The sequence below is a fragment of the Salmo salar genome, chromosome 24 (assembly GCF_965601325.2).
Source record: "Salmo salar chromosome 24, fSalSal1, whole genome shotgun sequence".
Classification (NCBI taxonomy): Eukaryota; Metazoa; Chordata; class Actinopteri; order Salmoniformes; family Salmonidae; genus Salmo; species Salmo salar.
The window spans coordinates 9601464-9621841 of record NC_138314.1 but is presented as its reverse complement, the minus strand read 5'-3'; the positions used below and the strand labels follow the sequence as shown (position 1 = coordinate 9621841).

The 20378-nt window shown below is 45.0% G+C and overlaps 1 protein-coding gene across 5 annotated transcripts in view; it reads right to left on the bottom strand.

The window, feature by feature from the left end:
• The window catches only part of aopep (aminopeptidase O (putative)), a 115603-nt gene that overhangs the window by 6046 nt on the left and 89179 nt on the right, over positions 1–20378 (bottom strand). For 2 of the 5 annotated variants that reach the window (XM_014171050.3, XM_014171049.3), the window contains 3 exons: positions 10417–10533; positions 1298–1384; positions 1019–1174 (listed from right to left, as the gene is read on the bottom strand). In XM_014171050.3, coding sequence (XP_014026525.3) covers positions 1034–1174; positions 1298–1384; positions 10417–10533 — 345 coding nt within the window. In that variant the 3' untranslated portion in view covers positions 1019–1033. Of the gene's footprint in view, positions 1–980; positions 1175–1297; positions 1385–10416; positions 10534–20378 lie in introns of those variants that run through there. The other 3 variants (XM_014171051.3, XM_082968474.1, XR_001323913.3) reach the window with 2 other exon arrangements.

Here is a 20378-nt window from a genome sequence, read left to right as displayed (position 1 = left end):
ATATTTTTTTACAAATGTATTAAATATAAAAACAGAAATACCTTATTTACATAGGTATTCAGACCCTTCGCTATGAGACTCCAAAATGAGCTCAGGTGCATCCTGTTTCCATTGATCATCCTTGAGATGTTTCTACAACTTGATTGGAGTCCACCTTTGGTAAATTCAATTGATTGGACATGACTTGGAAGTGGGCTAGGTAGCCTGAATGTCCCGTGCTTTCTTAGGACAAGTTCTAGTGTTCCTGCTCTACTCCTTTAAAATAGACCAGTCCTCACTCCTTCTCCCTCTCGGTCTGAATCATAAATCTCTCTTCTATTCTCCTGGATGGGAGGGAAGAAACAAATAAAACCCTTGCTGTTATGAGAAGCCGGACACACCACCTTCCTTCCCAGGGGATGACAGTGCAGTTACAAACACACACACAGAGGAATTTCAGGGTAAACACAGTAAAAAGCTGCACAGGGCTAACCGGACACAGCTCTCTCTCTCTCTCTCTCTCTCTCTCTCTCCTCCTCCCTCTCCTCTCCTCTCCTCTCCTCTCCTCTCACTGTCCGTTTGTTTGAGGAACACATTCCCAAATTCCTGCCCTGACAAACACATCCTGACGGCGCTCCTGAGAAACCACAGAAAAGGCAGCCTTCTGAGCTCTTTCTCTCTCTCTCGCACACGCACACAGAGAGAGAGCTCAAGGAGGAATGTGTGAGAGAGGTGGCCAAGTCACTACACCCAAAAACAAAGAGACCTTTTACAGTAGCACTCAAAAAAACAAGACCCATTACCCACATCTAAACGTGGCAGAGGAGCGAGAGAAAACATAGCACTGAAGAGGAAGCATATGTCTGCCCACTATCTACTATACTGAGGCTAGAGATAATACAAAATAGTTTCAGAGCAATATGATCCCACTTTAACCAGGGCATAATCAACAAGGGACCATTATCACTTTTAACATAATCATGTTCAGAAACAAATGGTACCTATAATTATGAGACGGCACAGCTGGGTGGGTCAGTACCTTTTGTGTGCCACCTCATAGGACCATCTCCTCTACCACTCTGCGAGCTGATTGGTCCATTTCGTTCTGGACCAATGAGAGGCAGCGCCTGGCCAGAGCCTGTTGCCTAGAGTCCTCTTGAACCATCAGTTCCCCATACAGATAAACACCCATGGCCTGGAGAGACAACACACACAAATACAATCAGCCTCACATACAGATAGATACACACTCCCAACAACATGCTTTTGCACAAGAGTCTGTGTTGTGTGAGAGAGGCAGCGTGTGTGTGAGTGTTACCTGGTCGTGTATGAGGAAGTGCTCCACATCTCCATAAGCCTGAGCGTATTTGTGTTTGACCACCAGCTCACACCAGCGATGCCTCACCTGAAACACACATGTTGGAAGAGCTCATGATAGGAGCCATACAAAACATTTTAGACCAGCAAGCTCTCCCTCTCTCTCACACACTCACTCTCTCTCTGTGCGTGTGTGTGTGTGTGTGTGTGTGTGTGTGTGTGTGTGTGTGTGTGTGTGTGTGTGTGTGTGTGTGTGTGTGTGTGTGTGTGTGTGTGTGTGTGTGTGTGTGTGTGTGTGTGTGTGTGTGTGTGTGTGTGTGTGTGTGTGTGTGTGTGTGTGTGTGTGTGTGTGTGTGTGTGTGTGTGTGTGTGTGTGTGTGTGTGTGTAGGATGGTGCCTGGCCTTTCTCCCAGAGGATCAATGGGAGCTCTGTTACCACGGTGACCGGAGAGATCAGAGACTGGCTCTGTCCCCGCCTCCATCATCATCCCTCCTCATGTGTGTGTGTGTGTGTTCTAGCCTTATGCTGTTATTCTACTAGCCTCGTGACGGGAGTGATTTGTGATTTAACGCTACGAGGGGGTGTTTTCTCTCCTAGACGATAAATTCAGCTAGATGGAAGCAGCAATACTGAGGATTCTTTTTCCTTCTTATGTCTCGCTTGATGATTCACACACCCACACAGATGTACGGACTGACACACACACACGCGCACACACTCCGTTTTCCCTTCCACCTGGTGTGGGGGCGTGAGAAGCAGAGCTGGGCAACGCTCCTTTGATAACAGCGTCTCTGAACGCTCCCTTTACCTCTGCAGCCTTCTGAATAAACATGAGCTTCATAGGCCTCAGATGACCCCTCTCTCTCTCTCTCTCTCTTATAATATAAACCGGGAATTGATTGAACGTTCCAGGAATTTTGCAACCGTAGTAATATCACATCACTTACTGCCATTTCAGGGCTTTATTTCTCTCTTTCCCGCTCTTTTCCCCCCACTTTTTTTCCACACCTATCTCAATAGATCCAGCAGCATTTCCTCTTTCAGATCCCAACCTCTTTCGTGTCTCTCGTTTTTGCAATCAATCAACCCTGCTCGTGGCATCCTGGATATATATGTGTGTGTGTGTGTGTGTGTGTGTGTGTGTGTGTGTGTGTGTGTGTGTGTGTGTGTGTGTGTGTGTGTGTGTGTGTGTGTGTGTGTGTGTGTGTGTGTGTGTGTGTGTGTGTGTGTGTGGTGTAATAAATGTAGGAATGTCCTGTGTAATTGGTGCGTCTCCCCTCAAGAGAGAGACAGAGGCCCAGTGAGGGGGGTAAGAAGGGGGTGAGAGGGGCACCAGGCAGCTGGCTACCCCCAGGGCTCTCCCCAGGAATGCAACCCAGCACAGAGAGCAGCTGCTGGGGCTGCGCAGGGCAGCAGAGCAGGGTGGCCTGGAGGGCATTCAAACAGATACGCACATTAATTACAATACATGTTGGCCTAAACTTGCTGATTATGTTCCTTCCCTGCACTGTAAAGGGGTTGCTGTGAATTTGACAGTAACTTACATGCAGCTAATTGGCAAGTAATTTACTGTATTTCGTATTGCAGTAATGTAAATATGGTATCAAAGCAAGTACTACGTAATGACAGTACAATATCGTACAGTACAGAGTAAAACATCTTTATGAAACGCAGATGCCAACCCTGCAGTTCTCTGTCTATCTGTTTTATTCTCTCCCACTCGTCCTCATCCTGCTCTCCTTCTCCACATGAGGAGTGTCTTTGGTGTGGTTTGGTGTAACAGACTCCTTTCCTCTCTGATAGGACCCTTCAACCTAGCGTGGGCATTAAGGCCTTCTGTGGTACAATGTGCCCTGTATGCTTGACCAACAAATGGCCCACAGACACACACACACACGTACGCACGCACAAGCACCAACCCACACATCACGAGACACACATGAAAGGAAGTGAGCCACAGTCACGCATTCACTCTCAAACACGCACGCGCATACTGTTGTCATACAGTACACTGCCACATGCAGACACACACACACACACACACACACACACACACACACACACACACACACACACACACACACACACACACACACACACACACACACACACACACACACACACACACGGGTCGTTCCACCTCAAAAACCACAATAGGATTGATTTCGACACCCACAATCTCAGATTGTTCTGCTATAATTTCTGTTGTTAGAAACTGGTAAGATTGGCATTTTTGCAAAATTATTTTTTGGAAATATAATTAGATCTCTGAGAAATTAAGCTAATTGATTGCAACCAAATTGGCAATTTTCTCTTATAGTACCTAACATCTGATTTGGACCAAGCTTTTTCTAACAATGAGTTAAACATGAGTAATTCAAAGAAATGTTCAAAAGCCCTCCACGGGCCCCCCACACCAATCCCACCCCAACAATGAGTATATAGTATCAGTTCTCTATGTTTGACAAGTAGTATGGAGCTGCGGCTCGGAGTATTGCTTCTTCATACTATGTAATGTATTCTCAATGTATTTGGTGATGTTTTTATCCCCTGTTCAGAGAAATTAGTCATTGAAGTTGTTAGGTTTATGTAGCATCCTACATCCATGAGTAGCTTTTGACCAATTTCTGGATTCCGTATGTCTTGCTTATTGTTAATCAGATGTTAGGTACTATATTTATTGAATATTATATGAATCCTATAAATAAAAATGGCCAACTTGGGTGCAATCAAATTAGCTTAATGTCTCAAAGATCAAATTGTATTTCAACTAAATAATGTCGCAGGAATGCTAATCTTATCTGTTTCTCACTACAGAAACGATTTCAGAACAATCTGGTGTCATGACTTGCTGAAATGAAATGGAATGACCCACATGCGTTGAAGCCAGTGCTCGCACGCTATCCTTCACACTACATTAAATGCTCACACACATCTCACACACATTCTACACCATTCAAATGGAAGGACAGAGCACTAACCATAACAGACAGAACCTCAAGCGTGATGAATTCCCACACTTTACCTGCTACACCTCCATGAAGTAAACACTGCTAACCGAACATAACAGGAGAGACGTGATGCCGCACTTAAGCTTTTATTTATTTCACTTTTCAAACACATTGATCATTCATTTTGTGGAAAGGTTGGAGGGTAAGAAAGAAGACGCATTGGAGGAATGGCTGGACACACGTGCGTTAGTGTCTGTGTGACAACTCAGGTTATTTTTAGGGACCATTTCGTTTTTTCCCCCTGGAATTTGTAGATGAAATCTCTGTTGGCCTCCTACCCCCAGCCAGACTGTAGAGGCCTAGACAGAGACCTTCTCATGTTGAACCACTGAAGGCCAGCCAAGTACTGTACACTCACATCCTTTACAGTCTTTTATTTTTACACCCAATTGATTCTTAGAAGTGAAGTACATTCTCAGCAGGAAGTCTTTCATTCCTGGCTTAAGATTTTCATTGTTTTAAATCGGTCCCAACAAAAGATGCTCAGTTCAGTTCAACTAAAACGTAATGGTGTTGATAATGTAGCCCTACAGTACATACAGTACAGTATACTGAACATTTCACAGCACCAAACACCTACTGCGTGACTACCGTAAATGAACTAACATCTGAGCTACACTTCAGTTATTGATTTCTCCTTCCAAAAAGGTCATATACAGTAATGACTATGGCTTCATATAAGAGAGGAAAAATGTATTAACTAATTCTTTTCAAGACAGGGCATGTGTTAATGACAGCTTAACTTGTTTAGTTTCCAGCCTTAACACAGCCGTGCTTACTCTGACTGCTGCACTTAATGCTAGAGTACAGTAAAGCCCCTACACACACACACACACACACACACACACACACACACACACACACACACACACACACACACACACACACACACACACACACACACACACACACACACCTCCCACCACAACCCCCCACACACCTTATCCTACGCATAAACACCATTCGAGTGTAAAGTTAGCTAACACACTTTTGTACATCGCGCTGTAACGTACAATTTACCTTATTTTAGCGCCCTAAAAACGTAATACTTCCAGATCAACTGTAATATGAATACCATTGTAAAGCACAATTTCTACCCCTTTCCAGCAAAATCAATGACGAGACCTTCATGCTGCCCGTCTTTGCATGATTGAAGAAGGCAATGAGCTCCGTCGGGTCTTTTTAAAATGACGGGTGGGGAAGTGAAACCTACTGCGTCCCAGCTAGCACAGAGGATCTGGGCCGATTCCGGCTGAGAGTTGGGGCACTCGGCTGACAGTCAGACTCGGCTGACGTCATGTGGCCCGAGTCTGGGCCGCATTCGGCAGTATTACTTATGGCCACGATGCGGTGATTGAGCTCGGGCCGATTCAAGTGTGAGTTATCTGGCCCAAATGTATTACTTGGGGTTCGGGCCGATTCCGGTGATAGTTATCTGGCCCAAATGTATTACTTGGGCCGATTGGGGCTACTCTCTGGCAGATGATTACACGGGCTGTTTTATATAATTAACATTTAAGTATTTGTTTTTCCATATTTTCTCATTGTTTCTGTGATCGAAAAATACAATTAACATTTAAATGAAATTCTTTAAGAGTCCTGTGTAGTATTTTAGTATTTTGTATTTCCTTGGTGCGAGGCAATTGATAAGCATTAAAAACTTTGTGGATGGAACCTCCCAAGTGGCGCAGTGGTCTAAGACACTGCATCGCTGTGCAAACTTAGGGGTTTTGTCCTGTTGGAAGGGGAACCTTCGCCCCAGTCTGAGGTCCTGAGCGCTCTGGATCAGGTTTTCATCAAAGACCTCTCTGTACTTTGCTCCGTTCATCTTTCCCTCCATCCTGACTAGTCTCACATTCCCTGCCAAAGAAAAACATCCCCACAGCATGATGCTGTCACCACCATGCATCATCGTAGGGATGGTGCCAGGTTTCATCCAGACGTGACGCTTGGCATTCAGGCGAAAGAGTTCAATCTTGGTTTCATCAGACCAGAGAATCTTGTTTCTTATGGTCTGAGAGTCCAAACTCCAAGCAGGCTGTCATGTGCCCTTTACTGAGGAGTGGCTTCCGTCTGGCCACTCTACCATAAATGACTGATTTGTGAAGTGCTGCAGAGATGGTTGTCCTTCTGGAAGTTTCTCCCATCTCCACAGAGGACCTCTGGAACTCTGTCAGACTGACCATCGGGTTCTTGGTCACCTTCCTGACCAAGGCGGACATGAACTGTTCAGAGGAGACTGCGTGAATCTGTCTTCATGGTCAAATTGCTTCAAAGAAATCACTACTATTTTCTATTAAACTAGGCAAGTCAGTTATGAACAAATTCTTATTTACAATGACGGCTTAGGAAAAGTGGGTTTACTGGCTTGTTCAGGGGCAGAACGACATAAGTTTACCTTGTCAGCTCGGGGATTTGATCAAGCAACCTTTCGGTTACTGGCCCAACGCTCTAACCAGTAGGCTACCTGCCGCCCCCAAGGACAACAATAAAATAAGAGACTTTCTTGGGTCAACAAACACGAGCAAAGGACATTAGACCGGTGGAAATCTGTCCTTTGGTCTGATGAGTCCAAATGTGAGATTTTTGGTTCCAACCGCCGTGTCTTTGTGAGACACAGAGTAGGTGAATGGATGCAAATAGTCTGGGTAGCCATTTGATTGGATGTTCAGGAGTCTTATGGCTTGGGGGTAGAAGCTGTTTAGAAGCCTCTTGGACCTAGACTTGGCGCTCTGGAGTCTTTGACAATTTTTAGGGCCTTCCTCTGACACCGCCTGGAATAGAGGTCCTGGATGGCAGGAAGCTTGGCCACAGTGATGTACTGGACCATACGCACTACCATCTGTAGTGCCTTGCGGTCGGAGGCCGAGCAGTTGCCATACCAGGCAGTGATGCAACCAGTCAGGATGCTCTCGATGGTGCAGCTGGAGAACCTTTTGAGGATCTGAGGACCCATGCCAAATATTTTCAGTCTCCTGAGGGGGAAAAGGTTTTGTTGTACCCTCTTCACGACTGTCTTGGTGTGCTTGGACGATGTTAGTTTGTATGGTGATGTGGGCACCAAGGAACTTGAAGCTCTCAACCTGCTCCACTACAGCCCTGTCGATATGAATGGTGGCATGCTCGGTCCTCCTTTTCCTCGCCCCGCAATCATCTCCTTTGTCTTGATCACATTGAGGGAGAGGTTGTTGTCCTGGCATCACATGGCCAGGTCTCTTTGTTGACGGTGATCAGGCCTACCACTGTTGTGTCATCGGCAAACTTAATGATGGTGTTGGAGTTGTGCCTGGCTGTGCAGGCATAAGTGAACAGGGAGTACAGGAGCGGACTGAGCACTCACCCCTGAGGGACCCCTGCGTTCAGGATCAGCGTGGCGGATGTGTTGTTACCTACCCTTACCACCTGGGGGCGGCCCGTCAGGAAGTCCAGGATCCAGTTGCAGAGGGAGGTGTTTAGTCCCAGGGTCCTTAGCTTATTGATGAGCTTTGAGGGCACTATGGTGTTGAACGCTGAGCTGTAGTCAATGAATAGCACTCTCACATAAGTGTTCCTTTTGTCCAGGTGGGAAAGGGCAGTGTGGAGTGCAATAGAGATTACATCATCTGTGGATCTGTTAGGGTGGTATGCAAATTGGACTGGGTCTAGGGTTTCTGGGATAATGGTTTTGATGTGAGCCATGACCAGCCTTTCAAAGCACTTCATGGCTACAGACGTAAGTACTTCGGGTCGGTAGTCATTTAGGCAGGTTACCTTAGTGTTCTTGGTCACAGGGACTATGGTGGTCTGCTTAAAACATTTAGGTTTTACAGACTCGCAGTGAGAGGTTGAAAATGTCAGTACATGCTCGGAGTACATGTCCTGGTAATCCGTCTGGCCCTGCAGCCTTGTGAATTTTGACCTGTTTAAAGGTCTTACTCACATTGGCTGCGAAGAGCGTGATCACACAGTCGTCCAGAACAGCTGGTGCTCTCATGCATGTTTCAGTGTTATTTGCATTGAAGCAAGCATAGAAGTAGTTTAGCTCGTCTGGTAGGCTCGTGTCACTGGGCAGCTCTCGGCTGTGCTTCCCTTTGTAGTCTGCAATGGTTTGCAAACCCTGCCACATCCGACGAGCGTCGGAGCCGGTGTAATACAATTCAATCTTAGTCCTGTATTGAGACTTTGTCTGTTTAATGGTTTGTCGGAGGGCATAGCGGGATTTCTTATTAGCTTCCGGGTTAGAGTCCTTGCTCTAGTCTTTAGCTCAGTGCGGATGTTGCCTGTAATCCATGGCTTCTGGTTGGGGTATGTACAGTTGAAGTCGGAAGTTTACATATACTTAGGTTGGAGTCATTAAAACTCGTTTTTCAACCACTCCACAAATTTCTTGTTAACAAACTATAGTTTGGCAAGTCGGTTAGGACTACTTTGTGCATGACACAAGTAATTTTTCCAACAATTGTTTACAGACAGATTATTTCACTTATAATTCACTGTATCACAATTCCAGTGGGTCAGAATTCTACGTACATTAAGTTGACTGTGCCTTTAAACAGCTTGGAAAATTCCAGACAATTATGTCAAGGCCTTAGAAGCTTCTGATAGGCTAATTGACATCATTTTAGTCAATTGGAGGTGTACCTGTGGATGTATTTCAAGTGCCTCTTTCCTTGACATCATGGGAAAATCAAAAGAAATCAGCCAAGACCTCATAAAAAAGATTGTAGACCTCCATAAGTCTGGTTCATACTTGGGAGCAATTTCCAAATGCCTGAAGGAAGGAGACACGTTCTGTCTCCTAGAGATGAACGTACTTTGGTGCAAAAAGTGCAAATCAATCCCAGAACAACAGCAAAGGACCTTGTGAAGATGCTGGAGAACACAGGTACAAAAGTATCTATATCCACAGTAAAAAGAGTCCTATATCGACATTACCTGAAAGGCCGCTCAGCAAGGAAGAAGCCACTGCTCCAAAACCGCCTTTAAAAAGCCATACTACGGTTTGCAACTGCACATGGAGACAAAGATCATACTTTTTGGAGAAATGTCCTCTGGTCTGATGAAACAAAAATATAACTGTTTGGCCATAATGACCATCGTTATTTTTGGAGGAAAAAGGTGGAAAATTGCAAGTCGAAGAACACCATCCCAACCGTGAAGCACAGGGGTGGCAGCATCATTTTGTGAGGGTGCTTTGCTGCAGGAGGGACTGGTGCACTTCACAAAATAGATGGCATCATAAGGATGGAAAATTATGTGGATATATTGAAGCAACATCATAAGACATCAGTCAGGAAGTTAAAGCTTGGTCGCAAATGGGTCTTCCAAATGGACAATGACCCCAAGGATACGTCCAAAGTTGTGGCAAAATGGCTTAAGGACAACAAAGTTAAGGTATTGGAGTGGCCATCACAAAGCCCTGACCTCAATGCTGTAGAAAATGTGTGGGCAGAACTGAAAATGCGTGTGCGAGCAAGGAGGCCTACAAACCTGACTCAGTTACACCAGCTCTGTCAGGAGGAATGGGCCAAAATTCACCCAACTTATTGTATTGTGGGAAGCTTGTGGACGACTACCCGAAAAGTTTGACCCAAGTTAAACAATTTAAAGGCAATGCTACCAAATACTAATCGAGTGTATGTAAACTTCTGACCCACTAGGAATGTGATGAAAGAAATAAAAGCTGAAATAAAGAATTTTCTCTATTATTATTCTGACATTTCACATTCTTAAAATAAAGTGGTGGTCCTAACTGACCTAAGGACCTTTTACTAGGATTAAATGTCAGGAAATATGAAAAACGGAGTTTAAATGTAGTTGGCTAAGGTGTATGTAAACTTCCGACTTCAACTGTATGTACGGTCACATCAATGCACTTATTGATGAAGCCAATGACTGAGTTTTGTTGTCTTCACTATTATTCTATAATGTAGAAAATAGTAAAAAATAAAGAAAAGCCCTTGAATGAGTAGGTGTCCAAAATGTTGACTGGTACAGTATATATTATTTGAAATATATATATATTCGTAAATATATTATTGTCCCCTAACCTTGGAGTAAACTCCATCAATACTTAGGCTTCTACTTCCAGCTTATACATACTATATACACCTGTGTGTGCAGTGTTACCTCAGCGTCCTGCTTCTGTAGATCGTAGGTTCTCTTGATCGTACGCAGTGATGTCACACTTAGCTCCGCCTCCTCCAGCAGAAGCTCCAATAGCAACACCAGCTGCTCTGGCATCACCTAGGCAACGTAAATAGAAAGGAGGGGTTATTTGTGGGTCTCAACATGATCGACAACATCAGTATGATTTACTTGACTTCGTTTTGATGGGGGGGGGGGGGTATTTTATGAATAACATTGAAACACATTAATATCAGTCTCTATTCAGCAAACAGTCACTGATAATTCAACGCCACTGGATGGGTTAGGAAGAGTGACAAAAAGAGATACTCGTTTTTTTAACCTGCAACATATAAAATAATAAGAAGATGATGCCAAGGCAAATGTTCAGGGAATATAAGGGAGACGTTGGGGGAATGTTTAGCATTTGAAGTGGAGCAGTGATGGAGGGAGGCAGATGAGTTATTCTGTAGACGGAGTGAAACAAGAGAAGAAAAGAAAGAGGGAGAGAGACAGGGGAAAGAAAGAGGAAGAGAGACATGACGAGTCCTGTGAACGTCTTAACAGCACACGGTCACAAAGAAGGAACTTCTTTTGATTAAAGCTGTTCTCTGCTGAGGCCCAAAGCTTTTCGACTATTAAATATCATTTGATACAAAAAGAAAGCAGATTTCCCATGACTGAATAGGCTATTGAACAGGGGAAGACACAGTAAAGAGAAGATTAAAGCAAGAATATGTTAGACACATTCATTTCTACATTTTGTTCTGTTGGGATAGTGCTGATTAATGATGTGTAATGTGGTATTCTAAAAGAGGACTTCCAGAGAGACATCCCCATGGTGTTGTGAGCTGTGCCTAGCCTTGCCTGCCTCTCCCTGGGATAAACGAGACACATATTCCTCCTCTCTGGTTCTCTCTCTCTGGGATAAATTAAAGGAGGCTCCATAGAGACTGATGTGAAAATGGAGCTGTGTGTGTGTGTGTGTGTGTGTAAATGGGTGGAGGCCAAGCTGCTATTCTTACCCCATTATCACATTATGATCTGGAACTGGCTCTCTCCCCACACACGCACCCATGCGCGCGCACACACGTGCACACACACACACACACACACACACACACACACACACACACACACACACACACACACACACACACACACACACACACACACACACACACCCTAGATACGCAACTTTTCTACATTAAATGTATTCTCTTTTTTTGCCTCTCTTTTGCATTCCTCCCTTTGTCAATCTTTCTTATCCACAACAAACGTTTGGTAAGGAAATACCAGGAGAACTTTTCCCTACCAGAAAGCTCTCCATTTCAAACACAGGGACTATTTGACCATTGGTTGGTCTGAGAGAATCCCATTCAAAGCCTGAAGTCAAACAACTACAGCCTATACACTGACAGTAAATTAATGTGGATACTCTGCACATAGATCTCTCTCTCTCTCTCTCTCTCTCTCTCACTGTACCTCTATCTGTCCTGCTCTCCACACCTCAATACTCCTCCATTTTGTGAGAGCTGACCGTTAGGCCCCTCCATCTTGAAGGGTCTCTGAGAGGCATGATCCAGTCATAAAACCCCTAATTTCAGTCTTTTCTTCTTTCTCTCTCTCTCTCTCTCTCTCTCTCTCTCTCTTCTCTCTCTCACACACACAATCTGTGTGAGAGGTTCACGTGAGCTTTGTGTGTAGGGGATAGGGGATAGGTTACCCACTCTAGTGGAAAAATGCTCTCAACACCGGACTATTGGGGCTATTGTTAGTCTCAGCCCTGACCCGATCATGAGATCAAACAGTGTGTGTGTGTGTGTGTGTGTGGTGCCACCCTTGGCGCCCTCTCCAAGGGTAGGGAGTTCCCAGGCAGGGAGATCACCTTTTCCCCTCCCGGTAACACACAGGCGTGCACACACACGCGCACACACACACACACACACACACACACACACACACACACACACACACACACACACACACACACACACACACACACACACACACACACACACACACACACACACACACACACACACACACACACACACACACACACACACACACACACACACACACACAGCGCCACTTAGTGAGGTAATGTGTTGCTTGCTGTTTCATACTGCTTGTCTGCTTGTCTGTTTCATACTCCTCCACATCCATCCTTCCATTCAATCTATCAAAGCCTCAGAACCCTCCACAACTCCTACTCAGAAATACACAGACGAACGAACACTTACAAACACTACTCAGAGTGCATGAGGAGCAATGGCCATTTAAGAGAGGCTTGGTTTAAACCCTCTGTTGTCTCCCCCATATTTTCATGCTTATGTCTCCGTCCCCCCCCCAGCCTTGTCTAATGGTGTGTTTCTGCCTCATCAGCCTCAAAACACCTGGTCTGGACTAGGAGAACCATCATCATTATCATTCTTGCTGTTTTGGAGGTCAGTGAAACGGGATTTAATATCCACTGATCTCAAACATACAGACTGGCGTGTTCACACACAGTGGCACATTGAATACCCCCATATAAGAAGACATGTCTCCCTACGTCAGATGGGAGCGCCCATAGCAATAACCACACTAACATAAGATAGTAATAATAGTATGACATTTAGCAGACAGTTTTATCCAAAGCGACTTACAGTCGTGCGTGCATACATTTTCACGTGTGGGTGGCACCGGGAATGGAACCCACAACCTTGCGTTGCAAACGCCATGCTTCACCAACTGAAACATGTCCAGTGATAGGACAGTAGCTCAGTGTAATGACACTCTGGGAACCTTCCTGCTATCTCAGAGAGACAGACAGAATCCTGTGATCGTTCATAACTTCCATGGCAACGACACCTGGATACCACACTAAGCAACCTGTGTGTGTGTGTGTGTGTGTGTGTGTGTGTGAGGGACACCGAGAGCTTCTTTATCTTTGACCTTTTCTCTCTACCTCTCCACCCCTCTCTCAATCTTTTTCTCCCCCTTAAAACACCTCTTCTCTAATAGCTCGTTGAGAGAGAGAGAATCACTGCTATCGTGGCATCCACATAGTACCGCTGTTTCCTCATGTGGTTGTTATCAACGTTACTGCTACCAACATCTCCCGAAATATACGTATAGCTACTAAAGTCACAATGAGCCTTTCAATGAGCTGTGTGTCTCTCCCCTGCTGTCCGCATCCCTCCCTCCTTTCCAGCGATTTGAGTGTGTGGGTCTCAGAATGCTAGTTCAGTCACACTGCATTATGGGTGATGGAGACGTGGAATCACTGTGACATTCTAAAACCCAACAGTGATTTCTCAGAGGCCATTCAACCGCGCGTGCGTGTGTGTGCGTGTGTGTGTGTGTGTGTGTGCGCGGGCGCATTTGTGTGTGTTTGTGTGTGACAGACCATTCAGTCGCTCCATTGAATTTTATTTCTGTCTGACCGCAGGCTCGTAAAAGCTCTCTGGCACCAGCGGCTAAACGCCTCAGCCCCCCTCCCCCCGCCTCAGGTACTAGAGTTACACTCTCTCTCCATTTTTCCCTTTCCCCATTTCTAGCTTTAATGTTAGTCAATCTCTTTGACTACCCCTCCGACCTCCATCCCTCCCCTCCTCCTTCCCTCGCCACCCTCTCATTTATCTGGCCCCTCTCAGCAAGATTTCCTCCCACATAGGGGGAGGTGACTTTATTGAATTATAGATCACATGTAAGCAGGATGCCTCACACTGTGTTTGTGTGTGTGTGTGTGTGTGTGTGTGTGTGTGTGTGTGTGTGTGTGTGTGTGTGTGTGTGTGTGTGTGTGTGTGTGTGTGTGTGTTCGCACATTCATACAACTCATTGAATGTTTGGGCAACAGTGAACAACAAGAGGGAAAGGTTCTCCTCAGCGAGTCACGTGTTTCTCTGTTGGGCTTTCAGCCCGGGAATCAGAGTCGACTCTCTGTGCTGATACCGATCTGTGCTGATGACATCACAGCTGGGTCACCTCAGAGATAGCGGATGCCTTAGAGTGATGCCCCTCATGTTTGTTATATCACTCTCTGTTCCCCTCTTCTCTTCTCCTCCAGGATGTTCTGCTTTTATCACAATCATAACATGCTCTGGGATTGAGATGCTTAAATGTGGTGTGTGTGTGTGTGTGTGTGTGTGTGTGTGTGTGTGTGTGTGTGTGTGTGTCTCTGACATTTTATCTTGATTAGAAGGATAAACCCCCCAACACAGCTTACAGTGTATGCTAAGCCTGATTGTGAGAAGCGCATACAAACTGTCCCATCCGCAGACAATGCTGCTGCTATATCTAGCAGGGAGGGACAGACAAGAAGGGCCTAGCAAAGAGACTCCTGCTATCACTATGGGACATTCACTACACGTACTATACACTGTCAATCCACTCCATAGACATATCGTAATCGCTCCTCTTTCACCCCAGCTGCCAAACTAACCCTGATTCAGATGACCATCCTACCCATGCTAGATTACGGAGACATCATTTATAGATTGGCAGGTAAGGGTGCTCTCGAGCGGCTAAATGTTCTTTACCATTCGGCCATCAGATTTGCCACCAATGCTCCTTATAGGACACATCACTGTATTCTATACTCCTCTGTAAACTGGTCATCTCTGTAGACCCGTCGCAAGACCCACTGGTTGATGCTTATTTATAAAACCCTCTTAGGCCTCAGTCCCCCCTATCTGAGATATCTACTGCAGCCCTCATCCTCCACATACAACACCTGTTCTGCCAGTCACATTCTGTTAAAGATCCCCAAAGCACACACATCCCTGGGTCGCTCCTCTTTTCCGTTCGCTGCAGCTAGCGACTGGAACGAGCTGCAACAAACACTCAAACTGGACAGTTTTATCTCAATCTCTTCATTCAATGACTCAATCATGGACACTCTTACTGACAGTTGTGGCTGCTTCACGTGATGTATTGTTGTCTCTACCTTCTTGCCCTTTGTGCTGTTGTCTGTGCCCAATAATGTTTGTACCATGTTTTGTGCTGCTACCATGTTGTGTTGCTACCATGCTGTGTTGTCATGTGTTGCAGCCATGCAATGTTGTCGTCTTAGGTCTCTCTTTATGTAGTGTTGTCTCTCTTGTCGTGATGTGTGTTTTGTCCTATATTTATATATTTATATATATATATATATATATATATATTTTTTTTTTTTTAAATAAAGGTTAAATAAAAATAAATAAATAAAATAGACATCAGCCCACAGCATCACACCACCATGTGTGTGTGTATCAAATGTGTTTCATGCGATCAGTGTGACCCAATGATGATATATATGAATGGACAAAGCCATTGACCAGGTCACACCATCATTCTTATGTGAAGCCTCTACAGCGCTTCGAAACCAAATGAAGTCGGTTAAGATGGTGTCTCATGGAGACATAACATGCGCCGTTTGAGCTACATTTACGTCATTTAACAGACACTCTTATCCAGAGCGTCTTACAATAGTGAATGCATACATTTCATACATTTTTTCTCTCCGTACTGGTCACCCGTGGGAATCAAACCCACAACCCTGGCGTTGCAAACACCATGCTCTACCAACTGAGCCACACGGGACCACAGCTACTCCAGGAAGTGACGTTGCAGTCTGCATCCTCTTATTCAAAATCAAAATCAAAAAACATTTATTGGTCACATACACATGGTTAGCGGATGTTATTGCGAGTGTAGCGAAATGCTTGTGCTTCTAGTTCCGACAGTGATGTAATATCTAACAAGTAATCTAACAATTTCCCAACAACTACCTAATACACACAAATCTAAAGGGGTGAATGAGAATATGTACATATAAGTATATGGATAAGCAATGGCCAAGCGGCATAGGAAAGGTGCAATAGAAGATATAAAATACAGTATATACATGTGATATGAGTAATGTAAGATATGTAAACATTATTAAAGTGGCATTATTTAAAGTGGCATTGTTTAAAGTAACCAGTGATCCATTTATTAAAGTGGCCAATGATTGGGTCTCAATGTAGGCAGCAGACTCTCTGTGCTAGTGATTGCTGTTTAGCAGTCTGATGGCCTTGAGATAGAAGCTGTTTTTGACTCTCTCTGTCCCAGCTTTGATGCACCTGTACTGACCTCGCCTTCTGGATGATAGCAGGGTGAACAGGCAGTGGCTCGGGTGGTTGTTGTCCTTGATGATGTATTTGGCCTTCCTGTCACATCAGGTGCTGTAGGTGTCATGGAGGGCAGGTAGCTTGCCCCCGGTGATACATAGTGCAGACTGCACTACCCTCTGGAGAGCCTTGCGGTTGAGGGCGGTGCAGTTGCCGTACCAGGCTGTGTTACAGCCCGACAGGATGCTCTCGATTGTGCACCTGTAAAAGTTTGTCAGGGTTTTGGGTGACAAGCCAAATTTCTTCAGCCTCCTGAGGTTGTAGGGGCGCTGTTGCGCCTTCTTCACCACACTGTCTGTGTGGGTGGACCATTTCAGTTTGTCTGTGATGTGTACACCGAGGAACTAAAACTATTTAGTAAATGCGTCTGCATGCTTCCCATTCGAAACAGTTTGAGCAGTTCGTGCATATATTATGACAACATTTTGTGACATTTTTTTGTTGTTGGTATATTAAAATGAATTTGTTCTATTTTAAGGAAGTGTATACTGGCTACAGCGTCTCAAAATGGACAAACAGTACTATTGCCGCTTTTTTCTCGTTTTTCAAGCGAAGGTCTTTTAAGGGAGTATGCGAACACACTCGTTACCTAGCCGAGTTCGGGTAGGCGCCAGACGAACCGAAGCATGTGGATCCTTAACTCAATTTGAATGCCGACCGGGGTACTGTAGGCTTCCATTAGCAACTAAATGATCCTCATAACTCTACATGTATGCGATGTTTTAATAATTGGTTCAAGGACATACATCTGATGTATTAGAAGAAATTGTTGGTACCATGATTGTCTTTACATTTTTTTTAACTTATTTACACGAAGATTGACCAAGAAGATTGTCATTTTTCCATTCTCGATAATTGGGGATCCTGTTTTCTGCAAACAATGCCTGCAGTACCTCTGTCGGCCTTGAACTCCCGTGGCTTCAATCAGAGGGGGGCAGTCGTTCTCCCCTGGAGTGGCCTCAGGACCAGGTCCCCACACAACTGTTCCGGGAGGTACCCCCAGAGCCCCACCCATTCTCACCTCTCAACCCCCTGTGACCTAACGCTGCTCTGTGATTGGCTAGAGCCTCCTAGGCCCACTGCCCGATTGGAGAAGAGCTACTGCGGCCAACCCTGTATAACACACTGCAGCTGAGAACACACACACACATACACACACACACACACACACACACATACGAAAACACACATATGTGAACACTAGCTTCTGAAGTGTGTCTGCACCAGTTTTAATGTTCAGACTTGTAACTTTAACTGCAAGCAAAGCCTTTCAAAGGCTACTGCCATTAGCCTACTTATGTTTCAGTTTTCAGCTTCAGGGCAATTTCACGATTGTCCTTCTCACAAACCCTATTCAAACCTCACATCCACAAACACACACACAGTCACAGACACACGCGCGCGCAAACCTGTGGAAGTTTCATTAATTTCTCCCACTCAGTGCCTCGCCACAAGTCACAATCTGCTTAACGTCTCCGCTGTGAAAGGCTCCCTCTCCTCCTTTCCTCCCTCTCTCCTCCCTCTCTCCTCCTCTCTTCCCAGTGGAGAAACAAACCGGTCGGTCTTCAAAATACACGCACGTATTCACGCAAGCCTACAGAGATGCCTTTGACGTGGACCGGAACAAAAGAGCTGCTGTGTGCGTGTGAGAGAGAGAGAGAGAGAGAGAGAGAGAGAGAGAGAGAGAGAGAGAGAGAGAGAGAGGAGAATGGGCCCAGTGGTGACAAATACAAACATCTGGAGGTTAGCTTAGACAAAGAGAAGGATGAGGAAGACAAGAGAAGGAGGGGAGGAAGAGAGGAGAGTACTCAGAGCTACGCACGACCTTGTGCCGGAAAGAGGCTCAGGAAGCACCTACCCACAGGTACCCACAAACATACACACACACTCAATGTATGGAACGTGTGAGCTATATAGGATAATAATAACAAAGCTTCAAGGTTTAATTTCCTCCAGCCATTTGTACTGGCTGAATCTTGGCTGCATGATAGACCCATGGAAGTGTGGTGTCTATACAGTGACCGCCCAGCAGAAGGATACTATGGCTGTGGAGGGTGACTAAATATTATCTTGGCTACAAACGGTTCCTGGTTAAAAAAGTCACACACACACACACACACACACACACACACACACACACACACACACACACACACACACACACACACACACACACACACACACACACACACACACACACACACACACACACACACACACACACACACACACACACACACATACAGACAGGCAGGCTCCCACGCACACAAAACACACAAAGTTAACTTGGTCACTCAACATAAAATTGGCATGTTATCTGGAGGTAATTTGACCTTGTCGTTATGAGGGTTGTGTTTCAATAACACACAAAGGCCTGGAAACTAAGTCCATTTGTAAATTGAAAAGGGAATTCATTGAGCTAAGAAGCTGGAGGTTAGCCACATGTTTAGAACAATAGGGGTGAAAGACACATACACTGATACGGCCCCTACTGTGTAGCGATATGATCTGTGCCTATTGAAAGAAAGGCAGAGACCGAGAGAGAGAAAGAGAGAGAGCGTAAGCGAGAGAAAGACAGAGTAAGAAAGAGGGAGAGAAATGCTTGCGTGTGTGCATGTGGTGTGTGTGCCTCCTGTTTGAACCCTGGCGGATGGACTCATGTGTCTGAGCTGACGGAGGTATGTGTTTTGTGTGTGAGAGTGAGAGAGAAAGGCAGACAAAGGTATATCAGATAGACTAAGCCCAGATATCTGCTCACATCAAGGAAGTCACGCGCCACTGAGAGACATTCTCTAAACACACACACACACGACTAGGAGACAGGAGCAGAGGACATCGAGAGGACAAGTCTGTCAGTTCACAATTCATACAGCACTACAGACTGAAAGTATAGCTTGTCAAACTACCCTGTTGATCGTACTGACTGCGGTTAAAACCCCCCTCTCCACAATTCTACTCCAAACCTGCCATCACTACATGACATGTCATCAATGACAAAAAAACTAGGATGAGATCGTCTTCAATAATTGGTCATTATAACCAGGAAGTGTGAGCCCAGTCTAATTGGTACGTGAGGCTGGCTAGGGGGTGATCCAGAGGGGTGGCTAGGGCCATACAGTCTGGAAGATGGAGAATTTAGCATTTTTCAAACACCTGAAACAGCTTTTCCTGCAATCGAGAGCCATAATCATTATGCTTAATTCAAAAATATGTATATTTTTCTGAATATCTAAGCATACCTCTTGAGCTGTCCTGATGGGTGGGTCTTTTTTTAAAGAAACTAAATATGCTTTTATGCATCTTAGCTAAAATCTGGGTAAAAGATTGAAAGGAATGTGAGTCTTATTCAGTACATTTAGTTATGGCTTGCTTTTTCTAAAGTCTACCAACCTTGCCAGCAGGCATGCTAGCTAAAATAGTTAGCCAAGCTAACTACTTAGCCAAGCTAACTACTTTAACTTGATTGATAGCCTGAAATGGCTTCTTGGTAGCTAGTTATGAGGTTAGGAGATTAAAAACCTATCTGGAGTAGCTAAAAGCCAACTTCATAAAATTGCTAGGTGGCAAGTAGTATTACAGAGAAACAAAAATCTGAGGGGGGCACGTTCCCCTGTGCCCCCTATGGGCATGACGCCTCCGTGCTGAGTCACAGAGAGAAGACCAGGTAGAACTGGACTCTGATACATCATCATCAGCTCAATTCAATTAGGATGAAGATGCCATTTTCTCTATTCTCCTATATCCATCAGAGAAGTGATCCACACAGACAGAAGCTTCTCATAGCGTAACATCATCATGCATACAACCACAGCCAATTTACCAGAGGAA